Source organism: Rhea pennata, chromosome 5, assembly GCF_028389875.1.
Source record: "Rhea pennata isolate bPtePen1 chromosome 5, bPtePen1.pri, whole genome shotgun sequence".
In the NCBI taxonomy this organism is placed as follows: domain Eukaryota; kingdom Metazoa; phylum Chordata; class Aves; order Rheiformes; family Rheidae; genus Rhea; species Rhea pennata.
Window position 1 is genome coordinate 11,433,965 of NC_084667.1, and position 21,518 is coordinate 11,455,482.

General features: G+C 35.1%; 1 protein-coding gene across 7 annotated transcripts in view; it reads left to right on the forward strand.

Moving 5' to 3' along the window:
* The window catches only part of GPHN (gephyrin), a 300,320-nt gene that overhangs the window by 148,066 nt on the left and 130,736 nt on the right, over nt 1-21,518 (forward strand). For all 7 annotated transcript variants that reach the window (XM_062575845.1, XM_062575846.1, XM_062575851.1 and 4 more), the window contains exon 4: nt 4,990-5,082. In XM_062575845.1, coding sequence (XP_062431829.1) covers nt 4,990-5,082 — 93 coding nt within the window. The remainder of the gene's footprint in view (nt 1-4,989; nt 5,083-21,518) is intronic.

Consider the following 21,518-nt stretch of genomic DNA (forward strand, 5'->3'; position numbering starts at 1 on the left):
AAACTTTTCTCTTTTTCCTACTTTGTGTTTGTGTGCTGAAACGTGAATTTCTAACTCGCGCTGCGTTGGCTCTCACATGCCATAATATCAGGATTAAACTTTTGTGAGCTGGGGTTTGCAGTTATTTAAGCCACATGACTAAGTAGAGTTTGTTACGAGATCTTAGTCTGCCAATGTTTATGTATTCCTGAAACCCAGTGGACAAAATTACATCCAACTTTCTTGCCAAAACTGCCAGCACGCAAATTTTCTCTTTGATATGTTTTTCTATAGTCTCATTCTCTCATAATTTCTCAGTGAATGATCTTAGATATCATTTTATTTCTTTTACTATGAGATCTGACACCCAGAAAATTAAGCTAGTATTTAGTATGTTTTTTTGTACAGTAACTTTTTTTGATTTGAATGGCTAGGAACAGTAAGTTACCATTATAGATTTAAAAGCATTTTGTGCATATAGAAGAAGAATTTTCATTTTTAAGAATATTTATTTTAAAATTATTGGGGTTTCTTTTGCATGGACTCTGTAGGAAAACCTGTCTGCTTGCATTTGTTAGCATTTCCCTTTTCTTTCTTAAAATGGTAATGCTGTACATGTCATATTCCAAAGGTTAAGATGTGTGAAAATATGCACATGCATAGAAATACAAGTCCCCATATTATGAAGTAAATTATGTATTGGTAAGAAGAAAGATGTACGTGTTAATCCCACGAATAAGCACCATAATACTGATTTGAAGAAATTTATCCTCAGTCATTTTGGAGGCATAGCATATGTGATCATATCACTCATTCGTAGCAAAGTGCTAATAAAAATAAGACTGAAAGACAGACAAGAACTATCATAGATCTGTAGGATCAGAGGAGAAGAAAGCTTCACGGCCTTAGCCTTTCTGCGTAGACCTTTAGTCTGATCCATGGTGACCATTTTTTATGTGCTTTTTGGTTAATCCAGTTAAGGGTGTTCCTCATAGTCTCATTAATGCCGGTCTGGAAGAGCTGCGTACAGTAGCAGGCAGAGGACTGGATGAGTCTTGCAACCTTTCTCGGATTCAAATTCCTGGCAAACAGCATACTCCATAGTATAATGTCAATGGTTGGATGCCTGTGTCACCCTAAAAATGAAAACATTAATTACACGTTTAGTGCTGCTCTATTCCTGTGTTGATTGAAGCAGAGGTCAGACACGGTAATCAAGGACAGAAAATTAGAGAGCCTATGACTTGAATTGGGCAGTAAGCCTTGTTGGCACTGGACATTACAAACAATTACTAAGCACATTAACCCTAATTGTTTCTCCTGTTGGCTTACTTGCAGTGATTAGCGGATGGCAAATAAATAGTTTTATAAAAGTATACTAGTCATTGCCATTGTGCTACGGGAAGGTTTCCTACGTACCAGTTGGGGGGGGAGACTTCTTACAAGAAAAGTAGTAAGAAACAGTTACTGGAAAGGCAACAAATGCTTAGTGATATACATGGATAGCTGTTCGAAAATCCTACCAAATCCAAATTAAATGGGAATATATTTTCTATGTTTTAAACCCTTCAGATCAAGACAAGGTGCTTTTTGAAAGATATACCTGAGTCTTAGAGTTGTGGCTTCCCCATCGTACTGGAACTCAGTCTAACAGTTGTGCATGCTGGACACTGAGATTTTTAAGATACCTCAACCGAACTAGCTAGGTCTGAAAGTGGTATAGCCACTGACTTAGTGAAGTGGCAGGTCTCATTAGCTTAGTTGTGGTGCTTCAGGAATACATCTGTACGGCCTTTGCGCTTACTTTAGTGTGTCTTAACATGGTGGTGCTTATATGAACTTGCAAGTGTGAATCAACAGTAAACATAGGATCTTTGCACTGGGCCACACAATGTGCATGTGCTTGCCATGAGTTAATGGTGTTTACTGGCCTTAAAATCAATGAATGTATGTATGAAAGATTAACTCAGTGAAAGAGAGAATGAGGCAAGATTTTTCATCTGTTTGAATTTTCTCATGACAGATCATAAACAATGTTTTTAATGAGCAGTGTTATAACTGAAATAATTTTATATCTGGGCAATGCATTGGAAGTCCAACAAGTAGTTCCAGGTTGGGGGTGGGGGTGAAACCGGCTGACTGTTTGTTATATATTTAAATGCCTTAGTGCAAGTAAGTCGTGTGGTTAAATCACAAGGCTTTATATAGAGAACACTGTCAAAAATGTCAAGCTTTTGTCCGTCATGCGAACTGAACATACATGTGTCACTTGTCAAATCTGGGCTAAGAAATGTCAGTGGAGATTCTTGAAAATCCACTATGTGAAAAAAAGAAATAAAACTAGTGCAACTGAAAAAAATCAAAGAAAATAATATTTTACTGTATACCTGTGTACTGTATACCATATACATAGAAGAAGGAACAAGAGAAGGAATTAAATTGTGTATTAGATAAAAGATTTTCTTAATTATTTAAATGAAAGAGAAAATACTAACAAATACGGTACAGAATAAGGCACCAGATCTGATCCAAAGCCAAAGGGGACAACAGGGTTGACATTTAATTTCTGTGCAGAAGAAAAAAATATAAACAATACGATTATTGTAGGACTGCTGGGAAATCTGAACAGGTTAGAATGAAAAAAGTAAAAATCCATCTAGTGGAACCAACACTAATGAGTTGATTTCTGCTTGTCTGCCTTGTCATTAATAATTGTTACAAAAGAATTAGATATTTATTCAGTTATTTTTTCTCAGGGCCCATAATGTTGTTTTGTCTTGTTTTAATATGATAGTAATTTTTTAGAACTGTTTCCAGAGCTAGGTGCTGTAGTTAATATAAATCAACATGATTCCATTGACATGCATGGAGCGAGTGATTTACATAACCTGTTGACCCAATCTCTTTTTTTGTGAATGCTTCTCATCAGTGAAACAATAGAAAAAGAGGTGGACACTCAAAAGTTATTTAGTGGAATTTTCTATAGTGGAAGAGTTGTATTGTCATTACTTTATTTGTATAGCATCAGTAAAGGAATGCTGCCAAACATCCAGCCCCTGGCCTGCAGGGCTTCTTATCTGAAAATACAGCAAATCCGATTTTGTGCTAAGCCAATGGCAAATATAGCTGGACTGGTAACAGGAGTGAAAAGAATATGAGTAGTTTTTTGTCCTTAATTAGTTGGAGTGGTGCTTCTGTTTTTCAGATACTTAAAATATAAGTAAGAATGTTTTGCAGGTTACAGTTTTTAACAGAGAATGATATTTCAAAGTTATTTTTAAGAGTTCTTCTAAAAATAATCCTTTATTTTTCTCACTGCAAATAGTTGGACGCTGGATACTAAACGAAGTCTGGCTCAACAGGTTAAATTAAGAAAAAAATCATAAGTAGTAACAAAATACTCCAACATTTAAGGAATGGAATGAAAATGTCAAAGTTTAAATGATTAATACTTAGGATGCTGTAGAAACAGATAGATGGAGTGTTCTGAATCTAAGTTAGTATTTTCAGGCAAGCTTTTGCTTCACTTTTGTGAAAAGAGAAAGTAAATAAGCTGAACATCAATCTCAGATATTATTCCATGGTTTTAAAAGATTTAACTGGTGCGATTTACATTTCCAAAATACAATGAAACACAAACTTACTGCTTCATAATCAAAACTCCTATTGGTGGAAACTGGTATATCTTTAGTATAATAAGAACTTGAAAGAGAATTATATCCCTGTCCAAGTACACCGATGTAATAGCAGTAATCACAGAATCAGTAAGGCTGGAAGGGACCTCTGGAGATCATCTAGTCCAACCTCCCCGCTCAGCAGGGTCACCTACAGCATGGTAGACAGGGCTGCATCCAGGCGGGCCTTGAAGATCTCCACAGAAGGAGACTCCACAACTTTTTGCTTAGTTAATATGGAAAAGTTTAGGTATTGTTGTTCTTTAGCTTTCTGCATGTTATCAAATGACATTTCTTCTTTTGTCTATTGATGCCTTACCTGGAGTATTACCAAACTGTAGCAAAACCAGAACATATGAAAAATTTATTTTCTCTATAAAAACAGTTAGAGTTTGGCAGGATTTATTCTAAATAAAGAAAAATATCATATAGAAATACTTAATTAACGAACAAACAAATAAACACAAAATCTCTACTTCCTGTTTTATACTGACACTTTTTTTGGTGGTAATTTTTTTTAATATATGCAACATCAAAGTCTCACTTTGCCAAACACTATTTCTTCACTGAAACTTCTCTCAAGAATTCTCTTAAGTTTACTGCTTTTGGAAGTCAAGATAGGTATTTTTCTAAATGGTGTAACAGCTTTGAGATGTCAGCTGTTGGAAGAAAAATGCTGCATATCTGTATTATTAAAATACATAATTTCAAGATTTGAAATGCTTTTCACTGCTGCAGATCTGTTAAGCTTTCTTAGTCCAGCCTTGGAACCAGTATACACAGTAGTATGTGATGCAGTAGGGAATGTAGAAAATATGATTATAAGATAAGGGACAACTGTTGTGTAGTGGTATCAGATGTTTTCTTGTATCTTTTAATAGAGAAGCTTATAGAGGTGTTGCTCTTGCTTTTTTCTGACTGTTAAAAAGTGAAGCACAAAACCCAAAGTTACTGCAATAGGAATCAACCATGTAAACCAAACTGAGTGCACGTACTCTGTTAGTATGTGGTGACGCATTATATGTATATTTCAGAATCAAAACAAGAGTTATATAAGTAATAACTGAGAATTCTTGTTTTTCTATTTCAGATCAAGAGACAGAGAACAGAATTTCTGTTCTGTTTCCAAAATTATGCCTGATATAGAATTATGTCATATGTTGTTTTAGTGGTTTAGTTTTTTTAGAAAATAGCATGAGGGATTTTACAATTTCTTTGGTTTATTGTGTGTCTCTTCAGTCATTTTTAAGATATTTTAAGCCTTTAGGTGTTTTCTGAGATCACTGTATCCCAAGTGTTACTTGTCATACCTGACAGCATTCCTGTTCTCTTTCAGGAGACGCTGATAGATTGGTGTGATGAAAAGGAACTTAATTTGATTTTAACAACTGGAGGAACAGGGTTTGCACCACGAGATGTCACTCCAGAGGTGAGATAGTCCTGCAATAAGAAAAAGCGGCCTTTTGTGTAGAAATGTGTGGGAAGGGGCAGTGTTGGGTTGGGTACTTTGTATTGGAGGGGCTGGGGAGGGGTTAAATTTCCTCTGTGACTTCACTTGGCAATATTTTTGGACAAGTCAGGTGATACACAGCAGTAGTAAAAGCAGTAGGGAACACAATATAAGAGAATTACTGTGAGCTTGCTGACTCAAAAGCCGTCTCAGACTAAAACTTGACATTGTATAATGGATTTCCAGTCCCCTCACAGAATAAAATTCTAACAATATTCTGGGGCAGTTTACCTTAGCACTGTAACACAGCAATGCTAAACAAAACACGCATGTGGCTTTTGTTGTGTCCGGCACAAGGAAAAGGGAGCAAAAGAGATCCCTTAATTCTCGCTTGCAGGGTACTGCATTGAGAACTGCTGCATTATAGGTTAGAGAGTGGGAAGCAGTGGGAGGAAAATATTCTCTGCAAAGCTGTTATTACTTCGTTTGATACCACATTGTCAAAAAACCTAACTAGGCACAGAGGTGGAAGTAACCTGCATCAATAAAGGTTGAACGGGAAATTTAGTTACATTTCACTTACAAGGAGCAGTAAGGTAAGAAAAAAGAAAGCATACTTATCTGAACAACCTCATGGCCGTGAGTTACAATATGAAATTACTATATTTATTATTGACATGTTTTGGTATTTATAGTCCAAAATTAGATTAATTTAAACTTTTAAAATAACATACTGTTGTCTGCTTATGTTCACTAGAGGGCAGAATTAAGATAGAGTGCCTTAAGTGTGTTTTTCCATAATGTAACATAACTAGATTTCCTCTAAGTGTTCTTACAAATTTTAAAATGCTTAGATTTAAGTGTTCGTTTCAGGTCATTATAACATGCGTCTTTTTTTTTTTTTTTTTTTTTTTTTTTACCTTCCAATGTGTTATGTTAGCCATAACTGCAGTTTAACACATTTTCATTAGGAATTTAAAAAGTATTTCTTAGTTTGTCTTACAGCATTTTACTAACTAAATAAAAATGCAAAGGAAACTCTCCTGTACATTATTTCTGGTGATTTTAGATTGCCTGCTAGCACTGTTAAAGAACTGAAACTTCAGGGTTACATCATCAGAGAGCAGGGCAGTATAAAATAACCATAATGCACAAGCTAGTGAAACTGGACTTACAGGTGATTCTCTTTGCTAAAGCAGCACAAAGTAACAAATGTGTTGTTTTAATTGGTCTCTTACTTGCAAACTACCTTAATGGCTTAGAGGGCTATTCCAGCACTGTGTGAAGGGAAGACTGAACTCGTCCTTCATTTTCCCTGAGTACCGTTATGCAGAGTAGAGCCTAGACAGTAGTGCCAGAGAATGCATTTCAGCCAGTGCCCAAAATTAGCTACAGATTCTCAAGCAGCACTGGCATTTGGGCCAAGAATACCTAATACTTTCCCTATATTGGTTCATCACTGTTACTCAAATTGAATACAAGATGGGTTATGATATGTCTGGTTATTTTGATGTTCCTGTGACCCATTTGAAAATTTATATGGGCTGTTAAAATGGTTTTAAACTATTTAATAATAATACTTAGGTATAGAAATCATTAATAATTTGTACTGAAGATAAAACACATTTATTAAACATAGTCAATACGCAAGACTTTTTTTAGTTATAATAGAATTAAATGTTTCACCTGTCCAGTTTTTCCCATGCTTTAAAAGAATTTATAAATTTATGTATTAGTGTTTCAGAAAATCTATTCTGTGCTCAATGACTAAAGTTAAATCATGATGAAGAGGTTAAATCTCAGTTTTTATTACAAAGTATTAGTCTTCTTTAACTGTTAAGGTTTATTCATTAATTTCATAATAAAGTTTTTTAAAGCCTTAATTTAAAAAAATTTCTAAAGGGAAGAAATCAGTCTGCCAGCATGTGTTACAAGTAAAATATTTGAAGAAACATAAGCTTTGGCCCCATATTGTGTTTCTTCTAGGTAAATGAGAAAGAAAATGCAGAATAGAAAAGTTCGTTGTGTCAACATGAAATACTACAATAGAAAGCCTTCAGGAAAACTTGGATTGTTGTAGGAAGTGGTTTTAGTATCTTGTGTGGATGGTGTTCTTCCATCATGCTCTCTTGTCATCACTGAACTGGTATGGAAATGATGTGATCATAACATTGTGCTATTCAGATGTCATCTTTAAGATAAGTTTTTAAACCCAGTAATGATTGAATGTGGTACTGGAAAACGCTTGAGCATTTTTCCTGAGAGCAGGGATACCAGTCCCTCAAGTCAGATTTCAACTTGAATGATTCAATCCTGCTTCTCCTTTATCTTCCTCTACTTTCAATTAGAAAATACATTTTTCCACTTACTTCCTGGAGCTATCCTGAGCACTGATACATAATTGCTATTGAACTGTACAAACTGAAGTTGGTTCCTAAGATTATTTATGGCTCAAAGAATTGTTTAAGGTTCATTCAGTTTTGTAATTATTGATTAAATTGAAATTAAGTGCTTAGCATAATATAACAATTAAAAATAACTACATGAAATTTAAGAAATTTATAGTTAAGTTTCAAAAAAGAAGGTTAACGCTGTTTTCCCACTCTCTTTGCGTTTTGAACACCATATCTGAATCATATCGTATTATTTCAGTTATCTCAATGGTATATACTAACTTTTTTTCCTTATAATGGAATAAGCGACTTGAGGAGTGTTCACACAATCACATCTAATTTTGCTTCAGTAACTCAGCTCCCTAAATTTAGAGTCCAGGCCTAGTCAGTGGACAGGGAGAAGCTTTAAAACTAGATATTTTGATTCACATTTTGAAGGGGAGGTTTTAACATTTTCAATTGAATTAAGCAGTGTGAATATCATTCGCCCTTGTCTATGTAACTAGAAGTGATGGAATACATGTGGATAGGTCAAAAAGAATTGAGCCAATTGATGGTTGAATTTAGAGGAAACCGTACTGTAGATGTTTCTAGTGAATGTTGCAATTGTTCGTCTTTATTATAGTAGTTCATAGTAGTTCTTATTTGGACTAAAGCCAAATGTAGGCCTAACGTTGTAAATATAATGACATTTTTTCAACATCCTTATTTTGTATATAATTTTGGGGAGATAGTGTTTAGATCCATACTGGAAATCCTGATACAGTCAGGTTGTTGAAATATAAAGTGTTTATTGCTAAAACAGAGATCAGGACCCAACTTAAGTTATTTGTGGAACTTTTGTTTTGTGTTTCCAGGTGCAAACATTTTCCCCTTTCCCACATTTCCATTTTCCCATACAATAGTTGTTTGGTAGGCAATTGTAATTTTACAGAAAGTTGATGATATTATGCATTAAATTTTTTCAAAATACTTAAATAATGTAACTTTTGAGTAGATGATGAGGTGTCCTTCTGATATATAAATATTTTTTCTCTATTACTGTCAGTCAATGCAAGGAAAAAAGGAAAAACTCTTGTGTGGACAGGCACTCTGCAGAGTCTTCTATCTGCTGTCTTATTTGTTTTTACATTCATTCTTTTCAAAAATTGTACATCCAAAAAATTCGTTGGTCTACCTCTTCTCAGCATCTTCTGACTCTTTCTTATCCTTCATCTCTACTATAACTCAGAAGTCTTGCTAGCCTCCATACAAAACTAATCTTATGTACTTAGAAAAATAACAGTAGGGATCAACTTACTGTGCCTGAACTCACACTATAAATTCTTGCATTGTAAGTGTAGCTGTGTGTATTCACCGTCAGTTCAGTCAAACTGCAGATGATAGGCAGACCTGAAATTTTAAGACAAGACTTTATAAGAAGTGTGGAAGAGCTCTTCCATCGTGCAAAACCAGACAGATGCTCTCTTACAGTCTTTCTTCTTTTCCATTGATCTGAAAAAAATGAAGAATGCTCTTTTTGGTTCTTATTGATTATGTTCTTCAATATTTGTAGACTTCTTCAAAATTTATTAGGATGCATACGTGTTTTAATTTAATTTTACAATGTATGTGTACCTGTTTATTTTTAATTAAAAAATAAGCTCTCTAATCCATGAAAAAAAAAGTTATTCTCTGACCTTCCTCCAATTTGTTAGCATTTCTATGAAAAAGAAAATGCTCAAAATTAACAAAATATTCTAAAAGTAGCCTCACAAAAGCCATGTCTAGAGGGAAGAAAGTCTCTATTCCACTATGATATAAATTTTTTGTATATTCAACTCAAATTGTACCAGCATTTTCCTAATCATTATCAATTGCATATTTTCTACAACCTGACTCTTCCCGGTTCCCTGAGAGATCTTTCAATATTACTGTTTCCTGAGTTTCTCCTTAGAATTTAGTGTGCGTATTTCTTCAAATATTTTAGTATTTTATTTTATCTTCAAATATTTTATTTTACTGCTGGTTGTAATGTCTGTGTCTTTCTATCTCAAGTAGTGCTTACAAAACCTCCTGGTTTATAAATGTAATGTCTGCATGTTTGCTTCCCCTTCAACTTTGTTAATGAAATAAGATGCTTGTGCAAGCACACCCCATAGGTACGTCATGTTATAACCATACTCTGACACCAGCACAGGTTTTTCTCCTAGAATGAACCCAAACCTACTGAGGCATTTCAAATAATAACTTCCATTTAATAGGCCATAATTTAAACTGGAAACAATATGCAGTTCTTTTCATCCTTTCTGATTCAAATAACGCCTTTCCAGACCGGCAGGATTTCTAGTAGTGTTCCTTCTGGATATGGGACTATTTCTACTCTTTTTCAAGACACACCTCTTCTTAATGCCATATCTTAGCACTGTCACTGGGTCACAACGAACTCATTTTGCTTCTGCAAACCATTTGTCACTTTAAGATGGCTACATAGCAAGAAGGAGTGAAGTCTTCATCTCATATGGGACATTAGTCCTTTTATTTTCAGAATACTGTGAAATCAGAAAACTTCTCGTTGCCCAAGTTGTTGTTTCAATTTTTCACCTTCAACATTCAAGGCATGGCTGAAGAGTTTCCAATTTGTTGTCCATCAGTCATCAAACAGCCACTAAATAATACTGTCTTTCACTCCTTACAGGTCTGTGTGAGATCTGAAGTAGAGATTTAGCACTGAAAAACTGTACATCTGCTCGGCAGCATCCTGAAGTGATTAGTATTCTGTCATGAGGGCAAACTTACCTTTCTCATAGAACCATATAGTGTCCATTTTCAGATCTTTTCAATAATCTTAGGAAAATTAGTTGACAATAAATTATGGAGCTGGGTCCTGTTGTTCGATGTAGTAGGAACAGGCGCTTTTGTGGATCTTACCTACTCTTATTTATCTTTTACAGATATGTATATATTAAATCAAAATGCATGTTCTCTCATTATGAAACTTAATGATTACTACAATTAATATGCAAAGTAGTCTTCCAAAAATGTCCATACTTTGGCTTGATACATACTAGATGTCATTTTCTTTCTTTTTTAGTGTCTTGATTGTGAGTAATGATATCTATTACTGTGGGTATTCAGATGTATTCTTATCTATAGTTTACTTACTTTTTAGTTGTTATCTTTTTTTGTCAAGGAAGATGTGCCATGAACCTTAATTTTAATATCCAGAATTTAAAGACATTTTGGTGATATTCTTAGCATATATTGTAACAGAGGGAGAAAAATATTCCTGCCATAGGACTCCTGTATAACTGGAATTTTCAAATTGGGTCTTCTAGAATTTCTTCCTTTTACGCATTTCTAATTATAGTTCCCATTAGAGCATCTTGTCACAACAGATAATAGGAAACTGAACAAAATGAAACATCAAGTAAAGGCAAAATAATCTTGAAAATGTTGTCAGGTCTGTAATTATGCAATCCTCGCCCTTAACGTTGTATTTATTTCTGGTCATGCTCTATCACAAGGATTTTCATAGAAGCTTAATATAGAGAAAATTAAAGAAAAGCATAGACACATTAGGAAGGCTTCTATGTAAAGGCAACTTAAAGAAATGACAACAGAAAAAAAGAAATGACAAATACTAATTTGGATTTAAGCTACATCAAAAACAGAAGGTAGACAATATTTTGACAAAGCGTTAAGAATAGCAAAATGTCTCCTTTTTAGAATAGTTTATTATTAAATCTAATACTTATTGAAAAGTAGAGAACTTCTCATTTGCTCCTGTGCCTCTCATTTGCCTGCTGTGTAAGAGCGCTTGCAGCCACTGAGTGGAGAGAAAATAGATGTGTCTTGGAAAGCAGCTGGCTTCTGCTTTTATTCTTTGGATTATAACTGTTCATTGCCTGCTTCTGCTTAATTGCAACTACATGGAACAATGAAGCTTCTTTAGCAAAAAGGTAATTCATTATATGCACTGTGAGAGAAAAAACCACAACTGTGTTGTCACACTCAGATGTGAAAGTCTTGTTTCTGGACAAGAAAATAATTACTTTTTAACCTGAATTTAGACAATTCTTGATAAATGAAATTTGTTTCATGGATCGCTAACATCAGTTTGTCTTAGCTGATTTTCATTGAGCATCAAAAGATCTCCTTTTGGAGAGAAGGTGCTGGCAATTTTGTTCTTGTGGTACAGCTAACTCTGACTGTTTTGTGGCTGCTGGCAACGAAATTGCATGATTTGATAACTGCCACTACATGTTCAAAGTACCTATTACTTTACGGTATTAATATGTACTGTAGTTCGGTCATTCGGTTTATGCTATTACTGGCTAGTTTATGGCTTTGTTAATCATACAATACAAATCTCTTGGCCTCTTCTGCCTAAATTTCCTCTCATTCTGTTCTAAGCCCAAGTAGCAGCATTTGATATGGAAGAAATTACTCTTCTGTGATCATAATTTCTAAATTTGAAATTATATTAGCTTCTATTATTCCTGTGCCATGCTCAGCTAGCAAGAAGGAGAATGGCTATACCCAGAAAATCTGCATAAATAATGATCCATCAGCTTAGCTTATTACTGCCATACAGTTCCTTCAAAGCTTTATTGCATCTGGATACACAGCAAATTTGTATGGATACTGTTCCTGTGACCATCCCAAATGGTAATTCAGCAGTGCACAGCAGAACTGGTGATTCCTTTCTGCATCTCAGGTTCTCTACAGTTTGCAGCAGAGGGAAGATTTGGGCTCTTGTTGCATATTATTACATTATCAACGTGAGATGTAGTTTTGAAGTGTTACTATAAGAAACCAATGTGCAGGCAGATAAGTACACACTGAATGTGGACTTCTAAGAGAATAGAAATAGTGAAACTTGATTCCTAGTAGGTTGACTTTTAGCGAGTAGGAACATACTGAATAAAAATACTCACGACTGAAATGACAACTGAGTGAAATTACTGAATCTTCTTATTATTGGAATTTTCTCCGTTCTTATGTTCTAGAGCTGATTATGTGATTCTGAAAAAGAGCAGCACCTAAGATTTCTGAAACATGGTTTAATATACTTAGAAGAACAACCATGTTAAATCACAAGAGTACTTAAGTTAAAGAGAACAGTAGATTCAGAGTAAAATAATAGTGCTGATAAGTTTCATATTTTTGCAACTCTTGCTGTAGAAGAGGGTTACCCCACAAGACTAATTCTTTTAGAGCGTGGGTTTATCTAGGCCAGCTTGAAACACCAGCCTACAATAGTGATGAGTAACAGTTAATTAACTTCTTCAGTTTATCTCACAAATGGCCTATATTGGCTTACGGGTCCTGCTGTTCACCTTCACAAGCTATTTTGCAGTGGATATGGGAATGAGCTCACAAGATCATCCCTTTTCCCCTCTTATACACCTTGCACTAGAGGTAAGTGTGGTTTTTGGGAATAAGGGTGGGTGTCATGAGATAAAAGTGATGTGGGCTTCTTAAAATTTTTCACAAACATCAATAAAGGCATGTATCTGGGGACGGGCAAAGATTCAGTTGAATTCTTATTTTTTGCCCAAAGAGGTTACCCAGTCCTAAATTGACATGCGTTCTTTGAACTGGGAGTCAGAAATCCCTTTTCTCTTCTGTTTTTCTGCTGCAGAAATTCCCAACATTCCCATTATGTGGGCTCCAGAGAGGGGTAAGCAACATCTTCAATCCCACCCAATCATTTCCAAACTAATTCTTTGCTAGTATTTTTTTGCTTTTTTTAATCATCATCAGAAACAGTTTCCAAACACATTTTTCCCATTTGTTTGATTTTCTTGTGGATTCTCATATTTTTGTTTTATAGGAAGGTCCCATGGCCTCCCCAAGTGCTAGGGTCAGAATCATCTGCTGTTTCCATTTGTGTGCTATTCTCTTGTGGATTTTCATGGTTCACTCTATTGATCTTAATGGTATTACCAGAGGGTGAGCATCTAGATTCTTGGGACTGTTTCATTCATGGTATCCTCAGTTATTGAAAAAGCACTGTCACCCTGCTGGCCTGTCAATCTGTTAACAGGCTTATGTGTCCTCCTTGCTGGCAGTTGCATCTGATTATTCATGTGCATTGGTCTTCTGCTACCTGACCTGTCTGAGGACTGCCTGGCTTTCATTACTCTCTACTCTCTCTGCGTGCTGCCTGTTTGGCGTTGCCCTCCTGAGGTCTCGGCTCTTTGCCTGGTTGTCTGGCATTACCTCTTGACCAGCTAATTGCTTGATATTGACTACCTACTGCCCCATCCGTGTGCTGAATGGCACGTATTGCCTCCTCTTTGCCCTTCGAATCAGATTACACGTGGGCACTGGCCTTCCACTGCCCTGTCTCCCACTTTAAGTGCCTGACATCACCTGCCCGCTAAGTGCATCTGCTGACTTGGTGGAACTCTTCTTCTGCTGCTTGGCACACCTGCTGTTTGGTACTGCTTTATCGACTTGCTGAATGTCTGGCATTTCCCTCCTGCCTTTTCACCTGCTTCTTGGTTATACTATCCCCTTGCTGCTCTTTGAGTCTGCTTACTCACTGATACTTGCCCTTTTGCTGCCCTGTCCCCTTGCTGCTGTGCCTGGCATTTCTATCATACTGTCCTGCCCACCTGCCTGGATTTTATTTCTAAATATGCTCCAGTTTGAAAATTTAAGAAGAAATATAAGGAATGGGGAAAAGCTATTATCTGGCTCCTTCATGATCTGATTCAATTCAACATACCAGGAAAAAAATTGATCTCAAAACTTGCATCCAGCTTTTCCAAGAACTACTCGATCCTCCTTACAAAAATGGTCCTGGTTCTTAGTCTTTGCTTCCCATCACCTCACTTGAGAGGTGTATTGCTGTTCAGTAATATTGTTTAGTATTAAATTTGGTAGTAATTCACTACTAAAACACATTGCTAATATTATCTACTGTAATTCTCATAGAATCCATGGAATCCAGGTAATTACAGGAAAAAAAACAGTATGTTCCTGAGGCTCAGAAAGATTAAGGGCTGAATGTAGAGCTATGCCCAGTAAACACAGTGGATGAAATGAGCTAAATAAGGAATTATACAAATCTCATGTTTAAAATACAAGGTTACAGCTAACGCAGAAAAGACACTGAATCAGTATAAGATTACCAGACTGCAGTGTGTCCTAGTTGTTGTTTGCAAATCTATTGAGCCCTCTGTACTGGGAGAATGTTCAGCTGCCAGTTTTACAGCAGCTTTATGATACTTTTTCACAAATTAAAAATGAGGGTTTGACCACATGTGTAATGTCAGTGGTTTGACTACTTGTGCAATGTCCGTGGTAAGGGAATAAATCATTGTCAGAGCTTAGAACAGAAAGGACAACTTCTTGCTTCTTTTCTTTGAGTTCAAAACACTTGGCCTCCCTTTTCCTAGCTCTTCCACAGCCTTAACTTATTCTGAGTGCTTATGCTTTCTAATTATGCTTTTGAATCTAGTACCAGCAAAGAACCAGAGTGAATATTCTGTCATGATGAACCCATTAATTTCATAATAAAGTCTTCTTACAGTTAAAATAATTGTAATATTCTTTTAACTTCAGCTTGTAATCTCTCCAGGTATATTATTGTTGCTATCTTCAGGGACATCCTAAATATGCTAAATGATGTCTAACCAGTACCTTACAGGCAAGTCAGCATTCCTTAAATCTCTTTCAGGTGTGCAAGACTAGCTGGGGAATATCAGAAATACTCGAGATAGCAGCTTGCTCTTTGCACCGACTTCCCGCTGTATGGAATGGTTGCCAGACAATGTTCCAAATAAAAGCCAACAGGAATATTCTCCCGGTTTTTACATGAGCCTCTAGATGTATCTATGTATCTTCTATGCTGCTCTGAGGAACAGATGAACACTAACATCTACCTTTACTCCCTTGAAATATCCTAGACTCTCCTGTCCTCTCTCTTCTCAGCCTTTCCAAGTCTTTCTTGCTTCTCCAAACGTATTTTTTCACAACTTTGCAAACTCTTAAAGATAGTAGGCTGAGTCTCTCACTTCCCACCAACTTCACACTATTGAGGATTCTTGTAACAAGAGCAGATCTGAATGGCAATTCTTTTCTCTGAGGCTTAAATCTCCATTTTACTTTGCCTATTTTGCTGCTTCCATAGACTATTATCTGATCCAATGAGGATGCTAGAACAGGAGGAGTAGCTGCTCTAGCATTGTAGGGCTGCTGGACATATCTAGAACTCATTTCTTATCCCAAAAATCATAGGGCATTTTTCACTGTAGCATTTTAATTGTTTTCTCTTAGAAAATAATTTGTTTTCAGATAATGTTCAGGTTGTATAGACTTTAAGCTAAATGAAGTGCAGAAGAACATGAGAAACCTGCTGACTGAAAATAAACCCAGTATGCATTTTCTTTATTGAAAATCATAGCCACTGGAAAATTGTTGCAGTGCTATCCAGACAACTTTAGCATAAGATGTCCTTGTAAATCAGTTTTGTATCTACAATAGTCAAATTATGGTACAAATATTTTAACCAGCGGAAAAAGACTGTTTTAAGTTGAAATAATATGTAATAGTTTTTAATGTATAAATGAGTCACAGTTTGGTTGAAGAACCAATTTGCTCACAAAGCCCTGGGAAGAACATCAGAGCTATCACATTTCTGAAACAAAGGAATTCAACATTGTTTTGTCATTATTGTTTTTGTTACAGTAATTTTTAGACTATCCAGTGCACTTTTCAACAGAAAGAAATTTAACATTAATTTCTGGAACACCCTTCCAGCATGTAAAGTTTCCTTTCCTAGGATCACTAAATTCCCTATTATCAGCCAAATTGTATCTCAGATTTACTTCCTCTTCCTGGCCTCTTCTCCTTCCTTGTTATCTCTAATAGTAAGTTTAGTCAAAAACTTTTTACGTTTATAGTATTAGTCACATACTGAACTCCCAGAAGAGTGTTTTTCACATATCCCCTTCTCACTTCAAAGTAGAATTTAAATGTCATTAAATTTGTTCCAGTTCCTTCAGTCACTTTCTTTAGTCTCCTCTGTTTTGTCTATTAAAGTATCCCTAGTGATGATATTCAGTATAGTATTGTCTGAGCAACTAATTTATTCTGCTGTTTCTGAAAAAATAAATTCCTGACAAATACATGTCTTTAGCTCTCAGAAAGATGGGTTTAAACATGATCATTTTGTTAGCCCTCTACTTCCAGAAAGTGTTCCACTGTCCTGATCCCCATGATCACTGCTTTCAATTTAAACTAAAAGTTTTCCATTATTTTAAGAATAATATGTCCTACAGAATGATTCATAGCCCTTGGAATTCAAATTTTATTATATCTATCTATATATATATATTGTTTCTGAATCATATTTGTTTAGCTTAGAGGCTTGGATGCCTCAGGTGATATATGTGATGCTAAAGAACATGTATACCTTTCAGTTCACACACTATCATCAGTGATGAAATCTTTTGCAGTCACAACCCATGTAACAATTCTGTTAAAGATATATTGAGGAAGAGTAAATTCCAGTGGCATTCTACCGTTATCTTTTTACTTAGTGGTAAACACTTTTTTTTTTTTTGAAAAAGGAGGAGATGCATGCACGAGGCAGATCCAAGAAGCAGTGCTATACTGTTTTTATGTGATTACTTTTAAATATCACAATTTGTAATCAATGATTTTTTCTTTTACTCTGTGGAATATATATGGGAAAATTTAAACATGATGGCCTCTGGGCTCCTTTTTCTTCAAATGTCCTTTATTTCTGAACAGGCTAGAAAAAGATATTCATATTTTTCTAATGTATAAATGTAAACACTATGGTTATAATGCAGTCTCTATTTGATTCCCTGTTGAAATAGTATCTGTGGCTTCAAGGTAGTGAATTTTCGAAGTTAAACTAATATATTCACAGAGGTTAGACATAGAAAAGAACTATTCATCCATCTGTCAAAAACTGTTGCAGAATTATTCCTCACAGTACATTTTTCTGTTATTTTGTCCAGCCAAGTTTTAGAATTTCAGTTTGCTCAAGTTTCTTTTACTTCTCGTGGGAGATAAAATCAAATAGATTTCGTGGTTGGGAAATTTTGTCTGACTACAGATGTTCAGGCTACATCTGAATTTTTGCTTAATTTAGTCTTTTACTTATTTCATATTACGTTGTAGGAACACTAAATAGTCTTTTGCACTCTTGCTGTTTACTTTCATGAAATATTTTTAGAGTATAATTAGCTTTTTTCTTTTAATATTTTTCCATATGAACTGAAAATTATAAAATTAATTTTTTTGAGTTTCAATGTTCTATATCACTGAAGTTACAGGTTTTGTTGTTTCTGAAGCTGCTTGAGTGACACCTACACATTACGCCATTTTTTAGGCTATTTGGTCTACTATTCCCTTTTCAACAGTGAAAAACTGAATGGCTTAACGCCATTTAATATGTGCAATGTCCTTCCTTCTGGGAGCTGACCTTTTTTTTTTTTCAAACAAAATACTATTTATTTATCCAGATGTATAAAGAATTCAGTGCATGAACAGAAATCTTAAAAACTAAGGTGTCTTTCAAGTTCTTCTACATTTTGTGCAAGTTTTACTGATTTCTGGTGTTGTTGAACGTTGGTGTTTCTTGGAAAGAGAAAGGCAGAGAAGGTCATGCGGTTACTTTGGATTCCTTAGTGTCCTAGTGATGTTGTTTCCTGCATCATCTTAATGAGAAGCTGCTATTAAATCACTTTCACTCTTTGCAGGCAAGAGGCAGTCTGTAACAGTAAAGTTTTCTTTTGAATTCTTAGGCATAAGAAAGATGGATTTACTAACCTGACTGGAACTTTGTTTTTTTTTTTTTTTTTTTTTTTTTCCAATGAATAGCTTTCTACATTTTAAAGACAGCCTATTATTTTCCCCAGAAAAATCAATGTCTTTGTTTCTTTTTCTACTTAGGTGGGTTTTCTTTCTTTTGGTGAGGGAGAGGGGATAATTTTATTTGACCCTTTATCAAACATGACAATATTGGGTAACTAAACTTAGGTGCATATGGCATCTCTGTTATTCTGAGTTACTGTCTTTTTTATCCATATACATTATGTGGAAATACCGCAGTTTAATTTTTTCTTAAGTTAAACTTCTTAAGTTAATCTACCTGTTTAGACTTAGGATTTTCATAGGTGCTTCTCTGAATGTGAACCACATTGCTGTGATAGTGAGCTACTTAGCATTTATTGCAGAGCCTAGATTTAGCTACATAGATCTATAGAAAACCTGCAGGAAGGACTAACTTTTTTCCATGTGCCTGTCTAAGAATCTGTTCTGCCTTACCAGTTGTTAAAAGCTACAACTTTCCAATGATCAGCTTACACACTGCTAGTATAGAAATCAGTCTGCTGAAAGTTTCCACACTGAATGAACGGCATTAAAAAAAAAAAAGAAAAAAAAACCACACACTTGCTGCAAAATTTATTGCTGCCATTTCAAGCTCTGCAGAAGTTAGGTCCAGATTATCTCAGAAAGTGTGTTTGGACAGGGAAGGTTGGGAGGTACTTATATAAATTGTGGCTGTATGTATAGTGACTATATTGCTGTAACTATCTTAGTGAAGAAAGAAAAGTTTCAGAGGTTTCAAAGTTAAAAACTGAGAAAGTTAGGAAGTAAAAGAATATAATTTGTACCGTACAAAGTTGCATTAATATGAAAGTATATGAGAGATTGGTACATAAGTATTAAATAATAGAGCTGATTTTACCTAGAATATGAAAGATATTGTAGCATCTTCTGAACTGGAAAGACCTAATGTTTTGGATGTAGAAATCAGCATGGAAAAGATCTTATAAACAGTGAAATTAGAGGAAAATACTTTATAGTAGGCTTTGTTATATTATTAACTATTCTTACATATTTTAAACCACTCGCTATTATTAAACATTGTAAAAGATCAGTTAAAAAGCAAATTTCAGAGAAAAAAGGTAAGCATATTATATTGAATATTCCTCATTCAGAATAAATTAGAATTCTACTGGCTTGGATTTCAGTGCTCTGTACTGCAGCAGTTTCAACACAGTACCTTTTTTTAAAAAAAAATAAGGTTGCTTTAGTGGTAGAAGATGTACAATCACAGTGGATTTTTGAGAGCTATTCTAAGAGTTGAATTATATCTCTAGATTTTACTGTTTGCAATATTAAAGTCAAAAGGGTTAGTGTTAAATGGGCTGAAAGTGTTCTTAAAATAACAGAGCAGTAAGACCATCATGAATTTGTCCTAAGAGTATCAGATTCCATCTTCTCTTTAAGAAATCTCTTCATCCAATTATTTCCATGAGAATCTGGAAGAAAAAAATTATAATTTGTGCCAGGAGTTAATTATTCCTGTATAGTAAATTGCTTGACGCTGGGGCACTTTGGCTTTCAAGATGTATTCAGTTCTGTTGGTCAGTTGAATTGTTCCGTTCCACTGGCTACATCGTTCAGGTGTCTCTATATAAACAAGCTGTTTAGACTCTGAGCGCATGTATTGTATCATTGGATGTCACTGAAGAATTGTTTCAGTGAGTTTTTCAGTTTTGGCAAAGCTTTTTTAAAGCCTTTTTGTTAGACTTTATCATTTATCCTAGAAGTAAGGATGCTATTGCAAGGAAGTCTTCAGAGAAAGTGAAGAACTTTTTGTAATTCCATGATATTGGAATTATCGTGATCTATTTTTGCAAAATTATCACTCAGTATTCCATCTTATATAGTGCAGAATGTGTATTTTAGGAGGGATATTTTGTTATTCTTCAATATTACGTTGACTGTTAGAGCTAAAATTATTTAGAAGAGCTGCTTTTCCTGTGGAAGAAACTCACTGGAACATTCATAGGCAATATTCATATTTGACGGAAGGTGGCAAATTATAGGCAACAGTAGACGATGCTGCTGCTGTTCTCAAGAGAAGCAAGTTCCACATCTCAGCCTCAGTAGCAAATGCCTCAGAGTTAAAGCGTTGCAAAAGGTTTTATTTAGAGAAGTGAAATTACATGTAAAGAGTCAGTTCTTTCACTATCAGAGAGACTGTGCAGATCCTTAAGGAGAAGGATTTGCACAGGAAAAGGAGAAAGCAGCAATTTCTGCTGATGGATTTGCTCTTTGCTTGTAGTGATGAGGCTCTCCAAAGAATCGGATCTTTTCTCTTCATGTGGTACTGATATCACAACTAGGCAAAAAGATGGGTTTGTTTCTCATATGTAGTTCTGGACCTCACCATCTAATACACTTTTTTACTCTCTCAGGAATCCAGAGTTGGCACTAGTTCTGTATGAAATGAAGCAAAGTTTACCCTGACCCATGCTAGATATAGATACATAATTGAAAAAATGGTACACATAATCAGAAGCACTATATAGGGTAAATTGTTATAAGACAGAACTCTCTATTTATTATAATGTTAGTTAAAGCTGATTATATTGTCAGTGGCCTTTATTGTATAATTCTTATTTACACATTAGCAACTTTAGCTCATTTCTGTGATTTGTGATTCTGTGATTTGCTGAGAACAAAATTTGCGCTTTTTTTCCGCTTTCTTAATTTTTATAGAACTTTGAAAAAGGTGTGATGAACAATGTAGTTTCTTACCTTCTGTAGAGCAGTTTGAAATGGGGCTGAAATGGGAAGCACAACAGTTCGCAAGTGAAAAATAGGACTGGAAAAAAAATATCCATCTAACCTTTTTTTAGAGTCAAGTACTGTGGCTTGTTTCCAACTGTTATTTTAGCATGCGAGTCCCCTTAACCTCTCCCCCTGTACAAATACTCTGTCTTCTGCCACTGGCTTAACACGCATCACTCTCCAGCTGCTCCATAGCATCTGGTGGACTGTATAAATTTTCACAGAGCCTAAGTGCATTCCTTCTAGCGTAGAAAAGCATTTCGTGTTTTATTTTCTTGGTTAACTGTTTCTAAAAATTATTATTATTTTATTTTTATCACAATGAATGGGAGTGAGCAGTATTATAAAATTAAGATCAGCTTGTATGGCTTAAATGTTTTATACACATTTAGTATATTAAAATTATGT